This window comes from Excalfactoria chinensis, chromosome 2, assembly GCF_039878825.1.
Source record: "Excalfactoria chinensis isolate bCotChi1 chromosome 2, bCotChi1.hap2, whole genome shotgun sequence".
In the NCBI taxonomy this organism is placed as follows: domain Eukaryota; kingdom Metazoa; phylum Chordata; class Aves; order Galliformes; family Phasianidae; genus Excalfactoria; species Excalfactoria chinensis.
Window position 1 is genome coordinate 126,681,744 of NC_092826.1, and position 27,931 is coordinate 126,709,674.

Sequence of the window (27,931 nt, forward strand, 5' to 3'; positions counted from 1 at the left end):
AACAGGTTGTCATTTGCATCTCTTTTAAAGTTTACTTTCAGTGAAAGTCTGGGAATGTTCATTATAAAAATGCAGACTGCATTTCTCTTAAATCAATTAAATGGCAAATGTAATTACGGATTTTCTCAGGTAAATAGAATTTACACATCATCTGACCTCACAAGAGGGCCTTCATTTCCTTATTACTTTTTTGCAGTTAACGCTTTGCATGCTCAAAGAATCCATATTTATACAGAGACCCACTTATCATCAAACAAACACTTCCCTTTGATCCGGAATTGTCATTCCTGCGTTTGCGGATAGAAAGGAAGATGGGTATTGGTATAAAACACACGAGAGCTTTAGAAATCTAGCACTAGAAATGAAAATGTCAAAGAAATTCTGCTGTAACGTTCATGTGAGTGGAGCAGCGACGTTCATAACTGGGGTTTGTCCTTTGCTCAGTGCAGGGAATCCTATCTGAACACCTCTGAAAGTGTAAGCTGCTCTCCAGCAAAGCTCTCCCTGGCCAGCTGGCTGCTGACCTTGTGGAATGAAGTAGCTCAGCAGAGCATGGGCTGATCTGCATTAATTCCCTCTCTGTGGAGCTTTTGCTTTCCCACCAGAGGGCACATACTGTGAGCGTGCAACTGCCCTAAGAGGAATTTAAAATACATTTTATTGCGCACCAGATAAAGGAATCGACTGGAATGCCAAGGTTTTGTACTCTGCTCTGCGTGAAGATGTTATTAATTCATCATGAAGCTCACTGGGTAAACCATTCCACTTGCTACAAAATCAGTTTTAGAATACTTCTGTCTGATCTTGCGTGCTGGATGCACAGTGCTTTGCAGGAAGGGCATTTGTTTAGCTACTGAGGCAGCTCGTTGTACTGCAACAGCACTCATTCTGAACAACACGGCAGGAGCTATTTCTATGGTTCTAGGCTTTAAAAATTTAGGAATGGGATTTTAAATGTAAGTAGGGGTCATTGAAAGCGCTATTGGAGTGATATTTCAGGTGAATTACGTGGAAGCAGGTGCGGGTAAGAGGGCGGTTGTGAGAGAGCAGCAAACGGCAAGGCAGACGGCCAGGGCAGCGGGGGATCCCCTGAAGGTACGCAGTGAGCGCCGTACATGGGCGGACTGTGGCACATTTAGATCGTTCACGCACATCCCGCAGCTGGAGGCGGTCGTGGACGGGCAGGCCGCGGCGGTGAGGCCTGTGCCGGCGGCTCGGAACCAGCCGAGCGCCGTGCCGTGCCGTGCCAACAGGCCACAGAGCCGCGCGGTGGCGAACTACGTTTCCCAGCCAGCCCCGAACGGCCCCGGGGCGGTGCGATGGGAGGGGAAGGGCGCTGCTGAGGGAGACATAACATGGGCGCCTGACGACAGGAGAAGGTAGGGGTGGCTTGTTGGCCGTGCTGGGGGGCTTTGGGGGTCGCGCTCGCTCTGAAGGGCGAGGCCGGGCCGCAGCTCTGCGTGTTGCACCGCGCCGCAGGGGGAGCGCTGGGAAGCGGGGCGGGCCCGGGCACCCGCTGCCGCCGGGGGGCGGTGGGGTGGCGGCCTGGCGCCTCTCTGCCCCTGCCCGTGTTGCTGGCACAGTGGGGTAGACTGACCTGCTACCGCTCCGCCGACGCAGCCCGACACGGTGGCAGAGCGGGAGGCGGTGAGGGACGGGGAGATGGCGGAGACCGGCTCCGTGCACGCCACCCGCTTCGAGGCGGCCGTGAAGGTGATCCAGAGCCTGCCCAAAAATGGTGAGTGCGGCCGGGGGACGGCGGGGGAGGGTGGCCGGCTGGGGTCTGTACGGCGGAGGGACCGGGGAGGAGTGGGGCCCCGTCATGGCCGAAACGCCGGTTCGGCTCCTTCCGAACTCGGAAAATAAGTTCCTCCCGGAGGAGCGGTCTGCGGCTCCCTGCCGGCCCGCTACTCTGTGCGGGGAAAGGGGGGAAGGGCCTTCTTCAGGTCCTGACTTGGTTTGGCAGCTTGCGAGCTGATGTCATGGGCTTCTTCTACTGAAATGTTTAGCAAAACAGCAGAGTGAAAAGCCAAAACGTATTCTCTTGGTTACTGTGATAAGTAAAGCTGGGTTTGTCTGGAGCTGGGACTAAAGGTCATTGCTGACATCCCTTAATGACAAAAATTCAGAATATTTGCTCTAAAGGAGTAAGTATGAATTTTCTCTGCCAGTTATTGCAGTTTTGTGTTTACGTTTCCTACCCCTACAAATGTTTGTTCTGCAAAGGAAGAGGAGAGACGAAAACAAGGAAGAGTGATGAAGTTGTGATTGAAAGTTCCGTCAAATAACAAGTACACAGAAGCAATGCGGGAGGAGTTATTGTTGTTCCACATTCTGGAGTCTTTTGGTAGATCCCTGTTTTCCATGTGAAAATGACCTCTGACACACTCGTTCCTGGAAGCAGAATCTGCCCATTTAAACTAAGTGAAAGGAGCCTTGCTCCTTGTTACTTATTACTCTTTTTGCTAATCGTGGATTCTGACGTTAGAAGCAGTAAAGGTTATAGTCCCTTATTTGATCTGCAGCTTGCTATCTGGTTGTAAAGTAAATATTGTCAGTGTGGTGACTCGAGGTAGATGAAGTGAAGATGTTTTTCCCTGACTTAAACTGTACTGCTGTGAATGAGGCCAGAATAAACTGCAGGCTATTTTCTGACAGAAATGCTAGGCTTGCAAAATACTTGCTAATATACTTGATTACACTTTAATTGTATTTTAAAATGCTTTCACTAGGTTCTTTCCAGCCAACAAATGAAATGATGCTGAAGTTCTATAGCTTTTATAAGCAGGCAACGCAAGGACCCTGTAACATTCCAAGACCTGGATTTTGGGATCCCATTGGTAGATATAAATGGTAACTTTTCATGACTTTTTTTTGTTATGCTTGGGTGGAGGTGTTAAGAAGACTAATTCTTAGAGGAACAATTTTTGTTTTTCCATTTTCTTTTTCAATCTCTGATATTTTATTTGTTTTTCTTCTTGTGTTTCTCTCTCAGATGATTTTTTGGGGTTTTATAAACATCATAATGTTTCCGCAGTGTATGTCCACACTGTAGAACAAAACTAGGCAGTCTGCAGAGTGTGACTGTAGGACAGTGTATAAAATTCTTTTTTCTTATATAATGTGAGCATGAAGTAAATAGATGCTCACTGGAAGCTTTTAATACAGCTTCAGGCTCTTGGGGTGAAGTCTAGTTTGTGCCTGGTTTATGTGTTCAGTGGCAGGGCTTGCAGTTGATCATGTTTTCTTTGACAAATTACAAGCCTTCTGAGAACCTGTATGAGCTCTCCTCTAATTAAGTTATTTTGATAATTTTTCCTGAAAAGCTGCTGTTACTGCTGTCTCTATGGTCAGGGTCTTCTTGGGATCTGTGAAATGGGGGAAAGGTATGTTTGCATGACTGGGACAGTAAGCTCCCACTCATCTAGCTGTTGGTGGCTGAAATGTGATCCCCCAGCCTTGAGGTTTTGCTGTAAGTGGGACAGGTAGTCTGGCAAAAGGTAAGGGTAGTGTCAAAACGAGTGCAATACTGGGTAAGGAAATGCTCTATTTCAGCCTGTGCTCTGGAATTCTTTCTGCAATGCTAAAAAGTTTGATTGATGCTTTCTATCTTGCAGAACTGGCAAGGTAGGTATTTTCTAGGTCATGAGTTAAATATGGTGGTAGCTAGGGGCAGTGATTAAATTATTTGCCTATTAGACAGGTGCATCTTTCCTTTGTTGCTAAACTCAGATGCAAAGGACAACATACTTTTGTTGTAGCCTATTGTGACATTATTGACTGACATTGTGACAGATATTTGTAGGTCCCAGCTAAGTATTAGGCACTATGTTTTTTCTGTTGTAGAGGTTCCTAAGTCGGTCAAAAGGGAAGCGTGTGTTTTTCATAACATCTGGACTTGTAAACAACTTCACTGGGTACAAGATCATAGTTGATTAGCGAGGAGCTGTTTAGTCCCCAGGCTGTTCATTTTGTTTCTTCTGTGTGTATGTCTCGCTACTTTAATTATCCGAGTGAATTACAAACTTGGACCTAACAGCAATTTGCAGTTTTAAATTATTATTTTTTTTAAGTTTTACTTGCATGAGAGAAACTTTTAGCATTATATAACTGACCTATTTAAGGCCAGGCTAAAAAAAAATCCTGTGGGTCTTCCAGTCTCTCAAGATGTGTGACTTTCTTTCCTAGGGATGCTTGGAGTGCCCTGGGAGATATGTCCAAAGAGGAAGCCATGATAGCTTATGTTGAAGAAATGAAAAAGGTAAATTTATTAACAACTGGAAGCTGTCTTTTAGAACAAATATTCCATGAGCTAAACTAGGAAATATGAAGGATTCTCAGTGAATACTGTCAGATCTCCAAATGAATCTTCCTTATGTGAGCTGTTACACTCAGTACTATGCTTTTTGGTCTGTGGGGCAAATAAATTTCTGTAGTTCCTTTCAAAACTACTGAATTTGGGTTGGTCTGGGGGAAATACAAGAGTTCTAGTTGATATGAAGCTTAAGTGACAGAACTAATGTAGTAGTAAAGCATTACCTAAGGTAGTTGTTCAGAATTAGGGTTTCTTGTCTTTCGCTGACTAACCCTTTGCTCTGCAATCCTTTACACTGTATCTAGTTCAGGTAGCCTTTCCATTATAAACATATAATTTTCTTTTTTTATGGTCACTGAATGAAGATATATCTGTAACTTAAATGATGTCAGCATCAAGGGAAGGGAAATCTAAGTTTTACTCTGGATACGATTGGTTTTTCTCTTAGGACAGTATTTTAACAGTGTTACATGTCTGCTGGAATACTTGGCATGATTGATAATTGGTATAGCAAAAAAACTTTACTTGGCATGGAGCTGGAATTCAACTACTTTTTTTTCTAATTGTGAATTTGATTGTTCTTGTTGGCACTGCTGTTGTTGCTTCTAAATGAAAAACTTAAAGCAAACAAGCAGCGTAACCCCACTGCATCTCCAGAAAGCAGAGGAAGCTGTATGTTATTCATCTGGATTAGATAAATTAAAAACAAAATCCCCACTAAATTTTAACAGTTTCTTTTGAATGCAGATCACAAGATTTTGTGCTTCCTTTCAAATCTCCATTTTGAAATGCATTGACCCATCAGTGGTGTTCTTGTTGTTTTCAATGTGGTAGTTGATTTGTCAGGATGATAAAAATTAGGTGAAGTTGTTGCATTTGCACCAAACGAACACCCTAGTATGTCTCCTGTGAGGAAGCCTGCTTGCTTGACCCAAATGAAGCACAAATATTCTGCTTCTGTAGAGATCACGTGTAAGGATTGGAGAGCAAATGACTTCTTGTCTCATTCAGCTTTGAAACCAGGGATCTGTTTACCCTGAATTGCTGCTGCTTCAGCCCTCACACTTGAAATGCTTGCTTCAGCTTTTCCAGGCTGATTAGTTCTTCTTGAAACACCAATAGAAGTGTGTTTCAGGTCCACTGGATTGTTCTATCAGCATATGCCACACTGATCTCCATCCTGTTACTGCAGGTGTTCTGTTGCTACATAGATAACCATGGTCAGGGAGGGAGGTAACATCTGGATACTGACGTACCTTAGGGGTATGCCCTTGTATGTTTCTCCAATTCCACCACCATGGAGCATAACCCTAAGCTGCGCATGTCAGGTGACCCATTCACAACACTAATGTTATTGTAGATTTGTGTGGTGGCTTTGGTTGTTTATTTTTCTTCCCCTCATGTGGCAGTGCTGAAAACTGCAGTTGTTGAGGAAGGGGTCTGAGTGAGATGTTGAGGTGCTGGATGGGCACCCAGCATCTTAGTCCCTGCTAAGATGAATGTGAGCTTAGGTGCACTTTGTTTAAGGTAAATATCTCTTCTAAGTCACATTTCTGAAACTTTTATGTTGTCATACTGTTTAGATTAATTGATTTATACTTCAAGTAAACTACTGTATTACATATTGAGTAATAGCATAAAAAACACTATGGTGTTTTTAATTTAAAACAAGAATCTTCATATATGAATTGTCCGACATCCAAAGAAAACAGTAATGTAGAATTCGTTTGTCTTTCCTGTTTTCTTCTTCTTTTATTTATTTTTTTCTTGCCTAAAAGCTGTTGGCTCATAGTTTAGTTGGTGAATGTAAATACCCTGTACAAGTGTGTTACTGTACAGAGGGTATTTTGTTTATATCAGTTCTGTATTTTTGTTGTTGTTTCTTGTTTTTTAAGAAAAACAAACCTTTCTGAGTTTATTTCTAGCTCCATAGCTGAGCACACAGCATCTCTCACTTACAGATATAAGATGAATTATGTAAACTAAATAGGTCAGAAGTGTCAGTAAAACTGCAGTTTGTTAGGATCTTTGTCTCTTAGTGTATTTGACTGGCTTGGAAATTGCTTGTTACCTGCTAGCCTGCCTGAAGCTTCTGCTGCTGAATGATGTGCTTGGTGCTTTTATGTGAGATGCGTGCTGTTTGGCAACTCACTCCTCCAATCTGTTCCTTTCCATTGCCCTTCTGAAAGAGGAAATGTGCCATAGGTGGCAGTTTGCTTTGCTGTATTCTGTCCACTTGGGATTTTTGTTTTGGGAGGAGTTTCAGGTGGACATGGGAGAGTACCCTTGGTCTGTGCCTTAGGTTCCACTAAAGATGACAGGGTCTGACAAACCAGAAGAATCCTCTTGCAAATAACTCTTTCAGTTTTGTTTTCTTTGTGGGAAGGTAGTCAGCAAAACTAAATTGCATCAGATAACAGCAGCCTGATGAACTTTGAGTTGGTTTACTTTTAAGCTGTTGAAATAATGGATTCCAAAGTCTGCTAATACTTTGCTAAAGCTGTCCCTTATTGGTGGCAAATGTATGAGCTCTCCTGTCTTGTCTTTGCCTAGGAAAAGTTGATAAAGCTAATTAGGATTCTTGTATAGTTAAGTTAGGTTTGGTTTATGATGTTGTGGGTTTTTGTAATAAATAAAACACAATAATGTATTGAGAGATGCAGTGAAATATTAGTAAGTTTTCAATAGCTGACAGTTTGTAACATTAGTTGAAATGGATGAATCATTGAAATGCTTTTTCATGAGGTCCTTCATATTTTGGACTTGTGCAGATACTTGAGAGTATGCCAATGACGGACAAAGTTGAAGAATTACTACAAGTAATAGGCCCGTTCTATGAAATAGTAGAAGATAAAAAGAACAGAGGATCTGGCCTAACCTCAGGTTCGGACAAATAACTTCCTTTGTACTATCAATAATCACATCTCCACCTTTTTTTTGGGGGGAGGCGGGAGGTGCTTGTTTGCTGGAAGTGATTTTTAAAGCTAAATGTTGCATCTTTCTGTTCATTCTCTCTACGGCAGTTCGAATGGAGAAAGTATCTAAATACTTGGAAGGTAGGAATAAGAAATTATGGATAAGTCCATCTCTTCCATTGTTTTGGTGCTGTAGTAATTTTTTGCTAACACTTGTGACTTCTGGGTTTGCCATCTCATTAGGCTCAATCTTGTATTTCTATTTTGAGCTAAAAAACAGAGTTGGATCTGGGAAGCTGTATCTTTAGTCATTATCTACATGTTTTCTGAGCTGCTGAAGGAAAACTTTTCCTAGAGAATGAAGTGTATTTAAAGTCAAAAATAGCTCTTGCCTATTCATTCATCAAAGGAATGACTGTTGGAAATGCTTCCTGCTACGCATTTATTATCTGATCTAAATTTTATTTAAAAAAGAAAAACCCACAGCTTTGTTAATCGTGGTTTCATAATGCCTTCAGAATATGAGGTGAATTTGTGAAACTTTCAAGCTAAGCTTTTTGAGACTCAAATTTACAAGGGGAGTATCTTTTAAACCACTTTACATTTCCTACAAGTGGCAAACCTAGCGGTGTCATAGCTGCATAAAAATCAATGTGTTGCTTTTATTTAGCAATGCTGTTGTAAAAATGTTTTGATAATGGTTTTTATGCTATAGTTAATGTGTTCGCAAGGTCATGATATAAGCCTTAGCAATTTTGAATGGTCTTCATTTCAGTGAGAACTGTTGAAATGCAAAAGGAGAAAAGTTGTAACAGCTCCAAAACCCAAACCATTGCACAAATGAATTTGATGTGCTTTAGTAGCAGTGACTGGTGAAGTTACCTTTTTGCATGTGAATTTTTTTTCCTCTTTTTAAACAAACACAATTTTGATTTGGTTTTGGTATCGAGTCTCACAGGGAGATAAATATTCATTCCATTTGAGTAAAGGTAATGGTTGAGGTTTTCAAATGGCTGCTTTGAAACTGTATTTTCTTTTTCCTTAATTACAATTGCACATACTTCATTGCTGGAGTTTAATGAGCTTGCCTGACAGCTGGATTGATAGGCAAGATTTTAAGAGTATCAGTAGATTCAGGTCAGTCAGCTGTGTAATAAGGATTTACTTACACTTGGTTTCTATGGCAGTGTGCCACAAGTGCCTTATTAAAAGAAAAAAAGATTTGGGCAGAAAAAAAGAATTGCAAGCTTAAAGAAAAGTATCCTAAATTTATTTCTGGAATAGGCATAGTGTGGAGATTCAGCTTTAAGCACAAGGCGGTATAAATAAAATCAACACAGAGTAGCAAACTTCAACTTTATTGCAACAAACAATAGCACAACAGGATAAATTTAGTGAGGTGTATTAATCCACGTACAACTTAAATCTGTAACATCTAATTCTGCCACACTGAGTTATGACAAAATTTTTGTGGAATTCCATTGTTTTATGGTAGAATTTTATATTTACACTTAAGACTTTTGAAATCCTTTCTTCAGGGCTCTTACTGCTTCCATGCTGAAAAGCGAAATTGGAAATAATCAGTATTGTTCATAGTGCAGGTCTTCTCATGGAAATATGGGAAACACGATTATGTTTACTTCCCCAGGTTCATGCTGAGGAGTTAAACTGCTCTGCCCAAGTTTGCTTTGTAGTGATTAGACATTGGTGGCAGTACTCTTAAAAACAGATGTGTTGTGTTAGTTCTTCTAGTCTCCTCTGCTTCTTCTCTGTTCAGCTTCTGTTTAGGAAGCTGGTTGGTTGTTGTTGTTTTTTAAGGGACAGGTAATTTTTATGTCCTGGAAATTTGGCCCCTTCTCTTAGTTCCCTTTTTTTTCTTTTTTCTTTTGTATTGTACTCTGCTTTCTTTTGGCCCGTTCTGAATGAAGATTTACCTTTTGCTTTTCCATCAGGCTTTTATCTGTGTGAAAGTGACTGTCCATCTATGTAAGAATTGCATGCTGCTTCCTAAAAAGTATATCATTAATAAAGAATATCATCTTGCTTCAGTACCTGCTACCAGACAATATGCATGCGATATGTTATTGTCTCCAGCAGACTGGCCTCTCAACAGAAGTGTTGCCTTTTAAAATTGAATTTCTACTCCTTGTGGTTTCACTGTTAATGTTAAATGCAAATCATTGGAAAAAATGTCTTGGAGTCAACAGAGCTTGTGGCTCACCTTAATGAGCAACCCTGAGGCCTCACATGCCAGCATTAAAATGGCAGCTAAGACAAACTTGCCGGATTTATGCGTTGCAATCCCCAGCCTTGGTCTGTGCCTCACCTCTGGGAAATCAGAAGAGGAGTCAAGGTGGGAGAACACAGTTTTGTCCTACTGGACAAAACCTATGTAGGTCTGAGGAATATTTCCAGAGCACGTAACTTGAGCAGTGTTCTGAAAACTCAGACTGCAGCTGAGAAGCTGAGGTTCTCCAGAGAATAGTCATTGACCGGTAGGAAGTATTTTAGGGGGAGGGGGTGGGGAAAAAAAACTAATTCAGGTCCATAAAATACAAAACATCAAAGAAGAAACTAGACCCATGTCTGTCCTGGGGCTACACAAGAGAATGGGTATTTTTTGCTGTGTTAAAGAGGGAACTTTTTGTCTGTAGTTGGTAGGAGCGGAATATTGGGAAAGATGGGGACAGGTCGCTGTACCTGGCAGGGATACTGCTGCTTTAGAAAAGCAGCTAATAAATGAATGAGATATCTGAAGTCCAACTTGCAGCTAAAAAAAGACCATGATTTCGAAACACATTTATGTCAGTGAATCTCACTAAATAAAGTTAACCCTCTGCTGTTATGCTGAGCAGAACTGTTCCTTATAAACCTTTGTGAAGACTAAATGTTGCCTTCAGCAATGACAAGTTATGCACTGTGGAGACAGGAAAGTTTCAGCATTGTAATATCTCTGTCATCCTGCTTAGTGTTTTTCTCCTGAGCCCTTTGCTCCCAGGTGCATATAATTGCAACTGTAATAAGCTCTGTTGAAGCATGGTGTCTCATACTCTTACTGCCAGATAGGCTACTTTGGGGCAGTGCTAATTGCAGTGTAGCTTTTTTTTCCTCTTGCCCATACAGGGCACCACTTCAGTAGCATCTGGTGTGAGTGACAGAAGTTGCAGGCTGATACAGTTATCGAGCAGTTGCTTGGATGTGAGAGCTAAGCTAAGAAGACGGTATTCACTGAGGTGTGCATGCTATTAGAGCAAGTGCATCCATTCCAGTGCTTCTAGTTCAGGATTCAGGTAAGCTTAGAGGTGGCCATTGCATTTGAAAGAAGCGAGTCTGCTCTTAATTATTACTTCACAGTTAGAAACACTTCTCTTGCTCTTAAAATATAATATACTTTCCAACTGTGCTTCTGTAGATTGTGTATGATTAGTTTCTCTCTTTCAAATTGTTGTATTTTCTCAAAGAGCTCATCTCATTTTTAATGGCTTTGCTTTGTAATGAAGCATTTGGTGGCATGCTTTTCCTGCTTGTGTGTGGGATTCTAGTGAAACACTCTCCGTGTTTGCTTTATTAGCTCAGTTTCTCATTTGTGCTTGACTTCAAAGATACTTGCTGAACTAATTTCTTTCCTCCTCCTTCCTCTTTCCTCACTAGGATTTTTAAGGAACTCAGTGGCTATGAATCCCTAACGCTTTGTAAGAAGGGGGAAGATAACTGCAGTCCCTGTTACTTCAGAATGCTGTGTTTTAGTAGGATATCTGGAATGGGTGGCTGTACAACAGCTATGAGGTGCATTAAAGCAGGGCAAGTGTGGGGCAGGAGAAACTGTTGGGTGGTTCAGAGAGGTTTTTGAAGTTCTGAGCTCTAAGCTTTCTTTCCAGTTCTAGTCTCCTGTGATAAGCTAACAGCTCTAATCAAGGTTCTGTTTAGAATGCTTCTCTGTTGTGTGGATGACAGAGTGCTGGCACAGATATCCCATGGAGGTTGTGGAGTTACTTCTCAGGAGATCCTAAAAATCATAGACATGGTCCTGGGCACCCTGCTCTGGTTGACTCTGCTTGAGCAGGGGATGGAACAAATGGAACCGGAGGTTCCTGCCAACCTCAGCTGTTCTGAGCTTCTGTGAAGGCTACAGATCATATTCATAGAAGCTAGAAGCTAGTGTGAATCTTACTTTGCATCTATCTCAGCAGTTTACTTCCAAAACCATCTTGTGCAAAGCAAACCTGATTGTGTTGTGCTTCATGCTGGAACTGAGTCAACAGTAATAGTTTCTGTGCCTAATGAGCATGGGTTAGTGTTTTATGCATGACTTTGTTATTAGAAACATAATTACTTTAATCATAGTCTCAAATATGTATGGAAGAGCCGTCAGTTATCCATGAGGCTGTGCTTAATGTGGGCAATGCGAAAGGCTGTTGCTGTTCAGTTGCTAGGAGTAGGTTGTGGGGCACACAATCTTCATGTTATTTCCTGTGTGTTTTTTCTTGTACAAGGAAAAACAGTTTTTGACTGAAATGTATTTCCAGTTGACTGGACTATAGGTGACCCAGAAATAGATTCTTCTGTTGCTTTCAGGCATAACTCATTTTCTTTATGGGGCTTTGATACATTTCCTGTGACAGATGTGTGTTATTATATTCATGTGTACTTACGTGTATCATCACGCTAGTACATAAAACTCTTCTCTACTTCTTACACAACAAAAAATTTCCAAATATTGACTGTATCTCTTCCACACAGAAGAGAACATAACAAGTCCTGCTCATTCTCCCAGAGGAATATAGTACCAAACATGAGGACATCCTGGATCCTGGAATGATTGCTGTTATTAAGAGTTACTGTGAAATCTAAGAAGCAGCTGTTTTTTATGTTCATTCTTATGCATGATCACTTTCGAAGGTGTTGACAGTGTGTTGGCAAAGCTTAGATCCATTGTTCTTGCTGCACATGCACCATCTAACTGATCTGCATGTGCTTGTGGCCCTGTATTTTGGATGTCTGGTGCCTTATTACACAAAACTGCCTGCCATTGTTGGGATAACCTGCGGGTCAGCTGCTGTCCGTACTGAGCTGCTCGCTGCCCAAAAATACAAGCAGATTGTCTCTAGTGGCACAAGTCTCAAGCACAGAAAGAAGAAAACCATGAATACATCTATTGAAATAAAACTCAGTAGTGTTATTTTTATGTGGAAAGTGCCCTGAAAATTCAGGGAAGTAGGTACCAGTGATATGAATGGAGAAGAACTCCACTGATACTGAATGGAAGAAAAACGTAAAGGTCCAGGATGATTAAGTCAATAATCTTCAGTGCATTCTTGCAAGTTAATAGTATGTCTGAGAAGCTGCTCTCAATGTTTATTTATCCACAGATTGTTTTGGTGTTTGTAAATGGTGAATAAAGACATGACTATTGTTAATTACTTTGTTTATGGAAATAAAACGGTATATCTTTATATACAGCTTGAGTAGCACATAAGCAGAGAGAGAGGAATGTGGATAAAACAGGGCTGTGGTCATCTGCAGTAAATTAAAGAAAAGGGGAGGCCTTTTTCCCTGCTATAGTGAAGTTCAGGGAGACTAAATACAAAAATAAATAAATATGTAAACTGTATAGAGGAAAATCTGATCATTAGATACCATGAGAGTGATAAAATAATGGTAGTTAAGGGATTTTGTATTTTTGTCTTTATTTGTGAGGACAGTGTGTTGTAGAGCAGAGAAAGAATGGAAAGAAACAAGGGCATAAAAGTCTTCTAGTTGAAGGACTTACTACTCCCCAGTGCTTGCATTTGCCCTTTGTCCTTTTTCCCCTCAGAAAATAAATGAAGCTTCAGAAGCAATTGCTTTCAGCAGTCTGCCCTCTGAGCTGCTCATCTGAGTGCTTCTTAGTTAAACCAAGGAGATCTATCACTCATTTTAAAATGTGTTGTTTAAGCAAACCCCAACTTGAAGGTGATGTAGTCTCATGTAGGGATAATGGGTGAGTGTAGGCTATGTCAGGCAGCACAGCTACAGACCAGAAAGGATGCGTATCTATGCTCCGAACCATGTGTTAAAATACTACTTACAGCCTCAGTTCTCATGGCCTATCACCTGTGGTTCCTGTTTCATAGACTGCTCTAAGAGGCTTTTGGTTGGAAGGCCATTATGAAAGATAAACATCAGAAGGATTTCCAAAGCATGGGTAAACCCTGAAGTGTACTCCTTCCCCTGTGGCAAGTGCTCTCTCCTTGCAGTAATACAGTATGGGAATGCATTGGTTTCAAAAGGAAGGAGGAGGTTTGTGAAACTAGGTGAATGGGAAGTGGCAGAACATAGTTGCATAAACTTGGAATTGAAACAGGAAGCTTATGTGGATCAGCTGCAAGCATGGAACATTCAGTTACAATGGCAAGAAAACAGTTCTAGTTACCTGATTATCAAAGTAACTGTCTACACTGTTTATATATATATATATGGATGCCTGGAGACTTGACAGCCAAATTTGGACAGAGCTTTAGTTGACATAAACATAATGCTAAAAGTCCATTTGTAAAGTGGTACAAGTAAAAGTCATAGAAATAATCTTTTAGTAGCTAAGATTTTGCTACTCTCAAGCTGATGGAGTTATTCATATTAAAAGATACATTCCTTAGGGAGCAATTACTGACCTATGCACAAGGCTGGGGAAGTTGCTATGAGTTGGCTCTGATAAGGCTTTGGTGCTCTTACCCCATAGAAGTAGTAGCAATTGGGGGTGGACTTGGTGAGGGTAACATTGTAGGGATTCTGATAAGTACAGGCACGGTATTTCAGGGAGGTCATGGCTCTGTACAGCATGCCACGTTCTTTGGAGTCTGCATCAAAGCTGTGCCTCTTTGTGGTCTTCAGGAGTTGCTAAGAGTGACCTTGTGGAAGAAATACGATCCTGAGGGATTTTGTTTTTCAGGTGTTTTGTGGCATACTGCTCCTGATACTTTCCTTTGGTTCTACCTCTTTATTAGTTTAAAGTAGATACAAGGAAAAAGCTTTTTTTGCAGTGGGGGTGGTGAGGCACTGGCACGGGGTGCCCAGGGAGGTGGTGGATGCCCCGTCCCTGGAGACACCCAAGATCAGGCTGGATAGAGCTCTGAGCACCTGATTCAGTGTAGGTGTCCTTGTCTATTGCTGGAGGGTTGGGCCAGATGGCCTTTAAAGTCCTTTCCAACTGAAACCATTCTGTGATTCTATTTGAATTGGTGCAGTGTAGCACACAGAAGGTTCCCCAGATTAATAATCTCCATGTTGAAATAGAGTACCAAGAATACATTTGCATGTTCAACAAAGTTCTCTTCAAAACAACAAAAAAGTAAATCTTAGAAAATACGTTGATGGTACAGTTGGTGCTTTTCCCAATACGTTGGGCAGGGTGAGGAGGTTTACAGTTTTTTAACCGCCTGCCTTTATGGCTGGATGAATCTCCAATCTTGTTTTTCCCGTTTACTCCCACAGCTGGGTAAGGCACTTGTGTGTTTGTTCCCCACCCTGTTTTCATTTCAATGGGGAGGTGATGCCTGCATCTCCATAGCCAGCGAGCTGACACTGTGCGTACTGCTGCTCGTGCTACAGAGGATGTCAGTGTTACGTTATCCTTCTTGCGCTGTTTGTTCCTAGATAAGCATCTCTAGAATTGAGATTCATAGTAAGTGAAACATGCTTACAAGAAGTAAACAGGGAATATGGTGGGAATCTCCTGTGAAAGTCATTTTATTTTGGAAATACGTTTTTTGCAGGAAGAATAGAATGACTTTGTGATGGCTTGTTTTCTTGTGGTCCACAAAAAGGTGATAGCTTTTCCAGTTACTTTTCAGATAAAAGTTTAATTACAATCCAAAATGGTGACACAGGGTGCCCGTAGAGTGCTTATTTCACAGTAAGACTGAGGTGAACAGGGCATTTAACGTATTCACTATGTCGAAATAAAAGCTATTTTATTTATTCTTTTAAGCAGCATGGGTAAGCTTGGAAACTAAAGGACTGTAGGAGGGCAGATCAGTTCTTCATTGCAGGACTAAAATGGCAAACCCTTTTCTCTACAGGCAGCAAAGAAAGTAGCAGGGCTGGTTTGGTAACTTTGGTATAATTGAATATTATTTTGCTCTTTAATGTTAAGCCTAATTAATTTAAGGCTTGACATTAATTAATCTTCCAAGATTCTGTCAAGGGAATGTACAAGTTATGCAGGTGGAGTGCCGTGATGACAAAGCAGACAGAATCCAGCCCTATGGTAAACAAGTAGAGTGTGGGAGTGTCTAGTAACTGTCCACTTTGTTCCTTAGTCACTCTGCTAATATACAAGGTTAAAATCAGCAGTATGTATTTATCCATATTTTTTTAATGTAGGGTGTAGAAAAGGCTTAAATTTTCCTTTTTGTATTTTTAAGAAACTTTACCTTGCAATACTTTGAACATGGAGTAAAGTGTAAACCTTGAAAAGAGCACAGATATGGAAAACAAAGGCTAAACAGTTACTTTATTTATTCGATATTTGTTTTATATACACACATATATATAATGTATTTGTGTAATTAGACAAGCAAACAAATGCACTGTGTGTTTATTACACCATCTTTTTCAGTGATCTCAGAGTGCTTACTTCCATGTGCGCTTTGCCAGATAAATATTTGTATACATTTTGTTACCATGTTCTGCTTAAACCACTGTGGGAAGAGATTAATTTCCCTTTCACAGCATCTGGTTGCTCACATAATTGAATAGAATGTTTCGTAGTTTGCAATTTTGAAGCATTTCAGCCCCAAAGGGAACTTCTATAAAAAATAATTCTGGATTCAAAGAAAATGGCCATATTGGTCCTAGATGAGACGTTACTGTTGCTGTACCAGGAGTATGGTTAATAGTCAGAGGTTTCGTAGTGAAAGTAACATGTAATGTGTTGGCTTTTTCTAGTAGGCTTCCTCAGAATCATTCACAAGTAGTCGGGCATTCTGTGGTAAACCACAGAAAGGAAACACTGAAATAATCAAGGAAGAGCATACCAAAATAAAACTGGCATTCATTGATTGTTCTTTTAATGTGGAAATGCTTTTATGCAGCAGCTGCCTGATATTTCTGGGGGAGCTGTGTGTTGGCTTCTTTTAAAATACTTTTCCTTGTTGAATGTTTTCTCAGACCTTAGTAACGTCATGAATTCCGCTCCAAACATAAAGGCTGTGAATGGAAAAGCTGAAAGTAGTGATAGTGGAGCAGAGTCAGAAGAAGAAGGTCTTCGTGAAGAGGAAGAAAAAGAGCTACAGCAAAATGTAAAGGGTATGTTCCTACACTTAGACCAGTGTCTCTTGGAAACACTTCAGAAAGCCCTTCTTTACTGTGCAAGTGATGAAGCAGTGGCACAGGTTGCTCAGGGAGGTTGTATCTCCTTGGATACTCAGAAGCTACCTGGACATGGTTGTGGGCACACAAGGACACACAGGTGTCCCTGCTTGAGCATGGGTTGGACCAGATGGCATCAGAGGTCCCTGCCAACCACAGACATGCTGTGATTCTTCCAGAGTTTTTTTTGTCTCTTTTTTTGTCTATATAAGTATCAGAAAATCCCAATGGATTGTGAATGCTGTACTTGTACTGCCATACATTTTTTGACTGCTAGAAAGCTGTGTCAGGGTGTTAGACCTAAGAATCAATAGAATATCATGTATTGTTTTCCTTTTCGTTGTCAATGTTACTTGTAACAACTGTTAATAACAGTGGAATTGAAAATCACATTTCTTCTCTTCAGAGAAAGGAAAACAAAACTTGCAATGACACTCATTTCAAGGGTTCCTAAAGGGCTTGGAGTAGTGGCAGTGTCGAGTGAAAACCAAATGAAATTACATGTTTAGAATTCTGTGCAGTTCTTTTTCCCTCCAGGGACATTAGGGTAATCATTGAGTTTGTCAGAGGGACCTATGGTGGAATTGCTTAGTTATGTGTTAAACATCAGCTGCTCTTTATGCAAATTAAACGGTTACATTAATACTTTTTTACAGTAACAGAGCAATCCCTGCAAATGTGAATCTAGGAACATTTTTGTGTTTTGTTCTGCTTATACAATTTACACATAGACCATCAGAAAGTTATCTGCTTTAAGAACTGTGTTTTTAGCTACTGTATACCTGGCTTTCTATCTGTGAGGTTTTCTGTTCTTTTACAGAATGTAAGAGCCTGAAAACAGAATCATTAGCTGCTAAGGATTTGGAAAACATTGTTGCTAATGACTGTTACAAGGACAGCTTTATCCCAGATTTGCAGAATGGCATCCAGAACAAATCTGCCCTGAATGGCTTGAATGAGGAGGAAGAAATAAAGAAGACAGAGCCAAGCCTAGAAATAGCTAATAACTGTGCTCACCAAGGTATTCTCCTTGCAAGATCAGGTGTTAATTTGCATATGTTTTTCTTGGAAATCTTAATCCTGGGATTCAAAAATGAGAAGTGGTGTCTTCCACTAATACAGATGTGAAGAAAGAATACTAAGAAATTTAGCCAATTTCTAGCAGTTTAGCTTTAGCAGTTTAGTGTTTTAAAACAACTTTTAGAAAGAGGGATAAATTCAGAGGGAGGATCAAATATACAGAAGTGCAGTTATCTTTAAAAATCATTGTATTATCTGCTTATGTATCATTTGCATTTGAAAGCTAATTTGCTATTAAATGACAATCATTAATATCTGTATTTGTCAAGGCTGAAGATATTGTGAATGCCAACTTATCAGAACTGATGTCTGAATCTACCAACTGGAAATCAATTGATAACTTTGTACGAAACTACTTTATACTGAGATTAGGAAGGGAGTGAAACGAACAAACACAAATTAAAATTTTGATCTTATAACATAGAAATATCAGTATGATGTTTGGTTTTCCCTTAGCAAACGCTTAGTGTAATTTCCTGTATTAATAGGATGACAATAATGGATGAAAGGGGCACGAACTGAAGCTCACGTAGATATTTTAACTCGTTTTTTTACTCTTTGCCAAGATTGGCTCACATTTACAAAGTGTGTGTGCATACTTCCTTTAAATACAGGTGCAAATGAGGAGAACACTGAAGAGGTCTCAGGGACTCAGCACTTAACCAGTGATTCAGACAGTGAAGTCTATTGTGACTCGATGGAGCAACTTGGGCTAGAAGAGGTAAGGGCTTGGTATTTCTGTGTGTGCTTTGAAGCTAATATGCTTATTTTTTAAGTGGGTTCCTGTCTGTCTGGTGAACCTGGACATACAGAGGTGAATAAAATAACATAATAATATAATTTGAACTATCATTTTTTGTTCTTTTTAGTGTCAGTCTTTTACAGCTTGGTTAATACTGGTCTAACAGCCTGAACGTTATTGCCCTCAGAGAATTTAGGTAAGGGGAAATGATCCAAACCAACAGTTCACAGAAACAGCTGTCAGAAAGAACAGTATGAAGAAAGTAAGGGTTATATCCACAGGTAACAAGGTCTATAACATATGTAACATATGTAGGGACCAGAATTCAGCTGACCCTCAGAATCATGAAGTGTCTTCGTAACTGTGTGGATGTTTGCTCTCTTTTCCTGACCTTAAAAATCCTGCACTTGTTTCCTAGAATAAATAGAGTAAGCCTGAGTAGGCAGCCTGTAGGAAAGTGGAAGAAAGTGGCCTAGATCTGGAAAAGTGGGAGGTGATGATGATTTGTGGGTGTTCTTGTACTCTCTTCAGCCACAACATGCATCTTTAACTTCCATGTAAAAGGTGGGCACCAGCTGTACTGCCTTAGTTATCACTGAACTATTGCTTGTATTAACTGTGGTCAGAGTTGAATTACTGGTCTGGCCCTCTTTCGTAGATCTGGTTTAAGTGTAGGCATGGCACAGTGTACTCAAACACCTACCTTCCTGACTCAGGAGAGGAGAATGCGAATGGTGCATGGGATCAGAAAGGCTTGCAGTATTGCATTGTTTTCTTATGCATCTGTTTCCTTTCAGCAGATCAGAATTCTTTGCAGTGGTGAAAGCTATTGTGAAAGGTGATTTGGTAGAAATGCTTCAAGCTGTTTTTTATGTAGGTTGTTTCCCAATTGTCTTATGTATTGTTTGAACTTGTTTGAGGTTCTTTAGTAGGAGTGGGTAGATAGGTATCTATTTCCCAACTTGAACATGAAACGTTTATTTCAGATAGATGTGTTTGGAAATAAATATAGAAGTACAACTACAGACTAAAACTGGAAAACATTCACTGAACTTAAATGTTGCAAAAGGTGTAGCAAATACTCAGTCTTTGGTTCTGGTGATACAGGTTTATGATCTGTATTTGACAAACAGGATTTTTGGCAGCAGTTTCCATTTCTTTTCCTCTTCTTTTCTGCTATTTTTCCTTTTTCATGGAGTTACTCTCCAACAAGCTGAGATCCCCAGTCTGCTTCAACATGTGATTGTGCTCATACTTTGTCCTTTCACTGACCAAAGGGTGCTTGTAGCACTTTAAGGCTGTCCTCTTGCAGAGCATGTAATTGTGACCCGGTCAATGTTCATGTCATCTGTTTTTAATGTCCTTCTGCGTTATCACACATTTTGAATGAAAAACTTGGTAGAATTTACTTTTACTTGTGAAAAATACAGGTGCGGTCAAGCAATTTTGAGTCAGTTGATAATAAATAATGTGATTTCTTTGCAGTGAGTGTAAGCACTGCTGGCCCAAGATTGCTAATGGCACGTGACTTTTGACGGTATGGTTCACCAGTTAGTTTAGGATACTTCTTCACTGGCTGGGAGGCAAAGCCAAAGGAAAACCGAACATTCTGAGATCTTCCACAGGTTCGGTGAATGTTATTGTACGCTGAAAATGTCTAAAGTAATTCCAAGTAGTTCAGTGCTTTGAGAGGATTTGTCTCAAGTGATTGTCTAACCTTTTCAATTTGGAAAGTATGTTTGGGCAACAGCAAGCAAGTTCTGTAGTGAAACAAATGTTCCTGTTAAGAGTCATAATGCAGAGCAAGTTATTTTCTTAAAGTGAAAGACAGTGTGCTGCTTCTTCCTTTTTTATCGGTTAACTGTTATATTCTACAGACTCTAATTACTCATTAATGTTTATTTGTAGCCCTTAGAGATCATCACAACAGCTAAAGGATCTTTAAAGCGTTCATCCCATTTCTTGGATGTAGATCACCGTCTTCAAGTAGAAAATACTGATCTTCCAAGGCCTGCTTGCACAACTGCTGGGAATCTGCGGCTTGGAAATGCTATAGAAGGTGTAGTTCAAGAAAAAGGTGAAGTCAAGTGTGGAGGAGAAGATGGCAAAGCCAGTAATGGGGCCCCTCACAAGGAGAAGAAGGATGGAGAAAAAGCAGATTTCTATGGTATCAGAAGAGGGAGAGGTACTGCACACAGCTTTTGTATTTCCTACAGTGCTCGTGGCTATAAATGATAGGAGACTAAGAGGCACTGGTCAGCCTTGTTCAGTAAGACAGTCCCACTATACAGTGCCTTCGTCCTTCACAGTAAAAATAGCAAATAAAATGTTCATTCCAGTGGGTGGCGATCAGTTTTGTGCTCAAAGCATTTGTTTCATTCATAGTAGTCATCACAGAATAATTTCAGTGTGTTATGGAGATCTTTAATAAGCATATTGGCTGCTTCAGTTTTGGCTTACCTTAAAATCCAGCTGCTATCTGTAGCATCCACCCTTCTTAACATGTAATCCTCAAAATCCATCTGTGCATACAAAAAACGTTGTAAATGCACGTGCATTTATACCTCTACAGTGTCTTATTTGAAACCAGGGAACCTCTTGGAAAGTGTCAACTACACACTGTTTTCTATATAAGTGGGGTATTGGCCACACCTCATATTTATGCTGATGCTGTCTGTTGTGGATGTTAGAACAGAAAGCGTTTCATTTATTTAAACCAGGTATTTTTGTATGGCATCAAAGTTGAAAAGAAAATTTTCAAAGAGCATTTATGTTGTAAACTATTATGAAGAACATATTGTAGGATTGCACATTAGTTTAACCATCTCCCCTTTTTTCTTGTTCAACTTAGTTTGCTTCAAGCAGACAGAAACACATTTTGTTATCTATGTATAGGTAAGGGAATGTGATAGGCAAGGTGCTGTTACATTGAGAATATAGGGAAGCTTCCAAATGCTGTTTCAGGACCCTCCCAGCACTTTTGAACTGCCTGAACAAAGCGCTCAGCTGGGGAGGAAGAAAACTGAGCAAGTATTCAAAATAAAGCGTTCAGTAGAGCTGGTAGCCTGTTCTGTGTTCTAAGTATCTACTTCTTCTCTCCCAATGTAGGGCACAGACTTCATCCTTTAGGTGACGGTTCGCAAGGTGGGCAGATGGGTAACGGAGGGGATGGGGAGCGCTGGGGATCGGACAGAGGACCTCGGGGCAGCCTCAATGAGCAGATCGCTGTGGTGCTGATGCGGTTGCAAGAAGACATGCAGAATGTCCTGCAGAGGTTGCATATGCTGGAGGCAGTTACAGCATCACAGGTAACTCCTTGAGTATCTTTGTGCTTACAGATTAAAACAGTGTTTTCTTAAAACTGTAAATAAATTTCAATTACATTCTGTAGTTTGTTTCAACTTAAACTTTCTTTTTGTTACCTGATCTCAGGAACACAATTCAGGACTTGTGAACAAAACTGTGCATATGAACTGAGTTATTAACCATATGTTACTTTGCTCATTTCTGTTATACAACTAATCTCAGCCATCAATATCAGTACACATTATGTGGTCACGACACGATATTCCATGGGTAATGTCAGTAATGTGTGATCCCATACGTCTTCATCAGTAGATCTCAGTGTGTCTTCAAAGGAATAAAATCATCTTAATTTCCCAGATTGGTGAATGTTTGCAGGCAGAAGTTCTGAGTCCATTATTCAGCTAGCAAATTGGTTCTTCATAGCATTCCTTTCCTTCAAAATAATCAAGCTCCCTTGGAGTTTCACATCATGTGTACAAGGCAAGCAGAAGTCTAAAGATTGTAGGTATTTGTTGATGTGGTGTTTCTTTTTCTTTCCATTTCAGAGAAATACTGCTACGCTCAGTAGTGTGTGCAGGAGGATAGAATGTGCTGTGAATATAGCACAACCAGCAGTCAGAAATACTTGCTTCTCTTTGCTGTGTTTGTATTTGATCTGCCTGAGCATTGTAGAGCCACGTCAGTAGTGTCCTACGAGATGCACACGCTCCAAATCTGAGGCAGCCAGGGAAGAGGATTTCTTAAAACAGAAATTTTGCTTCAGCTTGGCTGTTCAAGCATCTGCTGTTTGTACACAGATTGACTTCCTGCTTTTTTTTAACCAAAGCAATATTTGAAGTATTAGTCAAAGATTTTTCCCCAGCAGTTCATGCTGTGCTTTCGCTTTCTGAGGAACAGCGAGGTCAAGAAGCTTCTGGTTCACACATTCATTAAGAAAGGCCTAGAAAGCTGAATTCCTGTGAAAGCACCACAGCAGTATATGGGAAAAGGCTTGAAGTGTGTCTGGTACTTCTCGTTCTCTGTATTGTCTGTAAGATTTTGGATGGATTTTGGATGGATTCCTTTGTACTGTTAGACATGCCCGTAGCTATGGCTCAGGGCACACTGAAAGAATGCCTCTTACCTTTATTACAGACCAGTGTTTAAATACTTTGTTACGCAAGTTAACTTGCTGGGATTTCATATCTGAATTGCAGCTGCTGAATTTGGAGCAGAGATGAAGAAGTTGCAGTGACAGTGTGGGCAGGAGGAGACTTGAAAAGCTGTAGAGAGGTTCAGTCAGTGATACTGATTTGTATTTTAACATAGAAATGTGATAAAAGTGCTCTGAAGTTTAACAGAAGCATGAGAGGTGAAGTTGGGAACCAAGTGGTGGAACGTGGGTTGCACTGGGGGTAGTACTACTTTTTAACACGTCAAGGAAAAGCTTCCTTTCCTTTTATGTACTGTTCCTGTCATACAGACAGACTGCAAAGACCATGAAGAACTAAATATTCTCATTTAGTGAAGCAGAAATATTATAATTGTTGTTTTCTTTTTGACACTTACCGGACTTTTTTTGTATTTAAAGGCAAGATCTGCAACACTACAGTCAAATTATCAGCCCGCCTCCTCTGTGAAGGTAAATGCTGCTTTTTCTATTTGCAAAAAGCAATGTGAAAGGATGAGATGAGTATTTTATATCTGGCTTTCTTTGGATGTGCTTTTCATGTTGTCCCTTCCTTGATGAGGAGATAAAATCGTTTGTTCGTGAAAAAATTATTTAATAGACAAATCTTTTATTTTTTTTCTGGTCTTACCATTTTTTTCTGCCTTGGTGTTGTAGCATTTGAAGCATTTGTGAAGTATGGCAGTAGGGTTGTATGTGCACATGCAGGTTGCTGACTGGACTCTTTTCTGTTTTCCTTAGAAACCATCATGGTGGCCCTTTGAAATCTCTCCTGGCGTTTTAGCTTTTGCTATTGTGTGGCCATTTATTGCCCAGTGGTTGGTGCACGTATATCTCCAAAGAAAGCGAAGGTAACAATGTGCATTCAGTGGTTCATACGTACTTTCCTTCATCTATTGAGATCGGTACGAAGTAGGTTATTTAGACATTAAAAAAACTGCCTTCACACATGAGAATAATGCAAGAGTATCCATCTTTGGCAGCATATCCGAACCATGAGTTCCACATCAGAACAGGGAGCTCGATAGGTCCTGTTTCCTTAAATTCTTCTTTTCAGCACATTCTGCTTAATGTTTTCTTTTCTGTATTGGGAACTCCCAGCTCTGACAGCAGAAAGCTAAAGCAGATTGAACAGTAGAGTCTGTGATATGTTGACCTTAGGAAGGTGTGTGGTTTATTCCCCAAAACTCGAGACAAATGCTCAACAAGAGATGCTGGAAGGTAGAAATGCCTTCGTTAGCTGGGACTTATTCGACGAAGAGACACGAGTAGGAAATGTCTCAGTGTTAGAAATTGTTGGTTAATATGACTGTGTGTAGTATGACTCTGTGCAGTATGATTCTCTATGCAGTATGCTCAGTAGAGGCAACTTAGGTTAAAACCATGAAGTGATGATGCAGAGATCAATTTCAGAGATTATACATTATCCAGTTAAGGTTGGATACCTTGGAGGTGTGTCCATGGCATTCTGTGACCCTATCACTCCCAACGTCCTCCTGCACCATTTTCTTGCTAGGCTCCCCACTTACCTTGTGCCATGAGGCAGCTGTGTCCTGTCAAATACTTCATGGAGTCTTGTGTCACCTCTTTCTTATTTAACATTTACTAGCAACTTGCAATGGTGTTTTTGTGCTGTCTACTTTGGCTTCCTTTAGATGAAGGACAGCTGTACTCTCATTTTACTCCATCCTCTTGGCATCCTCCCTTCAGATCTCCCTTGAGTCTCCTCTTCACCAGGCTGGGCAGCCCCAGCTTCCTCAGCCTTTCCTCATAGAAGAGATGTTTCAGTCCCTTTCTTATCCATTTGTGAAGAAACATTCCTATGTTTGAGGACAGTTTCTGCATCACCTCTCCATCAGGAGTTTCATCTCCTTTAGCCAAGGGCAGGAGGTTGATCAGTACACTTGCAGATGAAATGAAACAAGATTCCTTCTGTATTGTCACAGTGCCAGTTTCAGCTTGTACTCTTGGAAGGTGTGTAAGCTTTTAGGCAATAGCTGTGTACACAGTGCATATATTGACCATATCTTATACATTTGGTTTTGAAATACACACGCTGTCTGAGAGCAGATGCTGGGGGTCTCTGCTACTTTGTGAGGTAACTCAGCATTAAACTATGGAGCAGATTCCATGGAAGGGGCAGTGAGAAAGCCTTCCACAGCCTGCACAAGCTTTGTGCCTAACTTGTGCCCCTGGGGAGGGGTACCTCAGCTTGCTCTCAGCACTTACAGAACAGCTCACGGATGCAAAGTTCTGATGTGGCCTGGTGCTGTCACCCTCCTTTACCACAAGCTCCTTTCCTGTACTCCAGGAGACAATAGCAGTTAAGTTCTGCTGGTTCTGTCAGATTGCATGTTGTTCCCTAACTGAAGAAGGCATCCAGGGAGGGCCACAGAAATGATGCAAGGGGTGAAACTGCTTCCCTGTGCGAGCTGGGGCTGTGCAGCTTGGAGGGAAGGCTCTGGGGGGACCTAAGAGAGGCCTGTCGGTATCCACAGGGGGCTGTGAGAAAGAAGGGGTCAGACTCTTCAGGAGGGACTGCTGCGACAGGACAAGGGGAAATGGTTTCAAACTAAAAGAGGGGAGATTTAGGTTGGATATAGGGAAGAGGTTGCTTTACACAAAGGGTGGGGAGGCACTGTCACAGGTTGCATGGAAAGGTGGTGGGTGCCCCATCCCTGGAGACGCCCATGGCCGGGATGGACAGGGCTCTGAGCACCTGATCCAGTGTGGGTGTCCCTGTTCTTTGCAGACTTCATGGGCTTTAATGTCCCTTCATGTCCCTTCCAACTCAAACCATTCTCTGATTCTATGAATCTTGGGCAAGTTTTCAGGTATCTCGAGTCAGCGTTGTATTTTAAAGGGCTGGTGTCCTTTCTTTCATCTGTAACCTTAATCAATTTCGGTATTGAGACAAATGAAAAACTGTCTCATGTGGCTGTATGTTAACCTGGACTATTTGTTTCCTCTTCTAGAAAGCTGAACTGAGAATTCATGGCGTCGTTTAGGACTGCTGAAAGAAAGCCCTGGGAAGTGAAGGAATTCTGAATTCTTAAGAGAACCTCAGGATCTGGGATGATGTTCCTTCAGTTATAGTAATATTTGTTCTGCCTTTGAGCTGGACGTTTAAGGACTAACAGCACTGATACTTGAATGATCTGCTGCTCCTAGGTTACAAATAAAATCAATAATTTCATCCTTAAAACCACACAAACATTAATTGTTTTGGAACCTGTTTGTGGATGGGCCTTTAGGAACTGCTAGTCTTGCTGATGCCAGATAACAGAGCAAATATCATCTTTGTAAAAGGAAAAGCAAAAAAAAACCCTAAAGCTGTCACTTTAATATAGAGATAAGGTTACAATGAAAATATCCCTACCTGTTTTTCCACAGGTTTGCGTACCATGAGATGAAAGCACTAATGAAGTATGAATTAATGCATCGTAAACTGTTGAAAAAATACAGTATAGCTCTTAGGAATTCAACTGGCTCTTTTTGCTGCTAAACTGGCGTGGGACGACTTTCCTTGTAAACCACTGAGAAGTGAGGTGGGGAGCATCGAATGGCCTTCAGGACCATAAACGAGGTTTTTGCATGGGTAAACGTCCTGGAAGTCAGAGCCCATGGTAACAGAGGGACTGTGAAATGTGTATTTGTAAGTAGGTGTGATCCCCCCAAAGCAAGGGATCCATCTGAAAAGGCTGCACCTTATGTTTTTAATGTCGGTTGATAGCTATGCTCTTGTTGGCTACAGCTTGTTGTAACTGAAACCCCTTACGTGAGGCACAAGGTGCTTTTAAGAAGCAAGCAAGCTCGCTCTGTAAGTAAAGTATATCTCTGAGATTAGACAAAGCTCTGTGCATTGCAAGTTTTCTTTTGTCAGTTGATGTCAAATTAAATAAGAGCTCCTGTCCCTCACCTGTTGCGCACTCTTCCCCACTCGCCATAGGGAACGTGTTTGTTAGGTTTGGTATTGCTTTCTCTCCTATCCTGATTTCTCACCAAACAAAACTGCAACTAATTTTGGTGCCGATTCTTTTTCTTTCACGGGGGATTTATTAAGCAAGAGCTGTGCATACGTGGGTAGGTAAACACGGCTTCATTTCTGGGAAGCGGAAGTGCACTAAAATTAATTAGACAGAAAACAAAGATGCTTCTTTGTTATAAAGAATGAAGTCATCTCCCAGCTTGTGCGTAAGAGGTAGAAATTCACCGCATTGTTGATGCACTTTCATTCTCCATCCACACCAATATTACAGAGAACAGAGGAAAGCTCTTTTCTGCCCTTCCTGGAAATCTTTTATAGTTTGAAAAGCATTTTTCTTACGAGCTATATTGTAAAAGCTGCAATCACGGGGTTCAATGTTTGCCTCGCTGGGGCAATTTTAATCTTGTTTTAAGTCCTTCCTTTTTTTTAAAGCATTGTTTTTCCCTCTTCTGATTTTTGTATTGTAAAGCTGAATTACAAAATAAAACGATCAGAACAACCTTTTAGACCGCTGCAACCATCAGCTTCCATCCGCCAGAGGTCAGTTTTGGCAAGAGATGTACCGAAAAACTCAGGTCTGAACAAATCTTATGCTGGAAGGGAAGTTCTACTGTGACCTGAAGCCACTGTGCCTGCAGCTTAAAGCCCGTAGAGTGATTAATTTAACATAAAACAACAGAAAGGATTATGCAGGAAGAACACTCCAGCTTGAAGGTCACTTCCAACCCACCGACCCGCCCCAGCAGGATGGAGCACCATGGAGTGCCCGTCCCAGCCGCTAACCGTGTCCCATGTAGGCGGCTCCCTTTTAGAGTTCCCAAAGGTACCTAACTAACTGTTAACTTCCCACTGAACTCAGTCTAGGCATGTGTTATCTGTGTTATTTATTAATGTTTCAATAAATCAATCCTTTAATATTTTGTATTTAATCTTGCACTTTCTTCATGCTTAGTAAATGCAGCGTGGCGGGTGCGGTGGCTGTGTGGAACTCATGGGCCAAAACAGCCTCAACCTAAAGGCTGTAGTAGAAAGCTACACAGCTTCCATAGCTGCCTCCTGATGGGGCCTC

General features: G+C 40.8%; 1 protein-coding gene across 2 annotated transcripts; it reads left to right on the forward strand.

The window, feature by feature from the left end:
- The first annotated feature begins 1,245 nt into the window (after positions 1-1,245).
- Positions 1,246-27,789, forward strand: ACBD5 (acyl-CoA binding domain containing 5). Of its 2 annotated transcripts, XM_072328366.1 has the most exons (14): positions 1,246-1,379; positions 1,621-1,738; positions 2,733-2,853; positions 4,189-4,261; positions 7,087-7,198; positions 7,339-7,371; positions 16,378-16,515; positions 17,399-17,599; positions 18,273-18,379; positions 20,309-20,585; positions 21,509-21,708; positions 23,277-23,327; positions 23,616-23,725; positions 25,850-27,789. In XM_072328366.1, exons 2-14 carry the CDS (start codon positions 1,663-1,665, stop codon positions 25,860-25,862), a joined length of 1,512 nt encoding a protein of 503 aa, XP_072184467.1. In that variant the 5' UTR covers positions 1,246-1,379; positions 1,621-1,662; the 3' UTR covers positions 25,863-27,789. The 2 variants fall into 2 exon arrangements, with proteins under 2 accessions (XP_072184467.1, XP_072184468.1); XM_072328367.1 differs by lacking the exon at positions 7,339-7,371.
- The last annotated feature ends 142 nt before the right edge of the window (positions 27,790-27,931 follow it).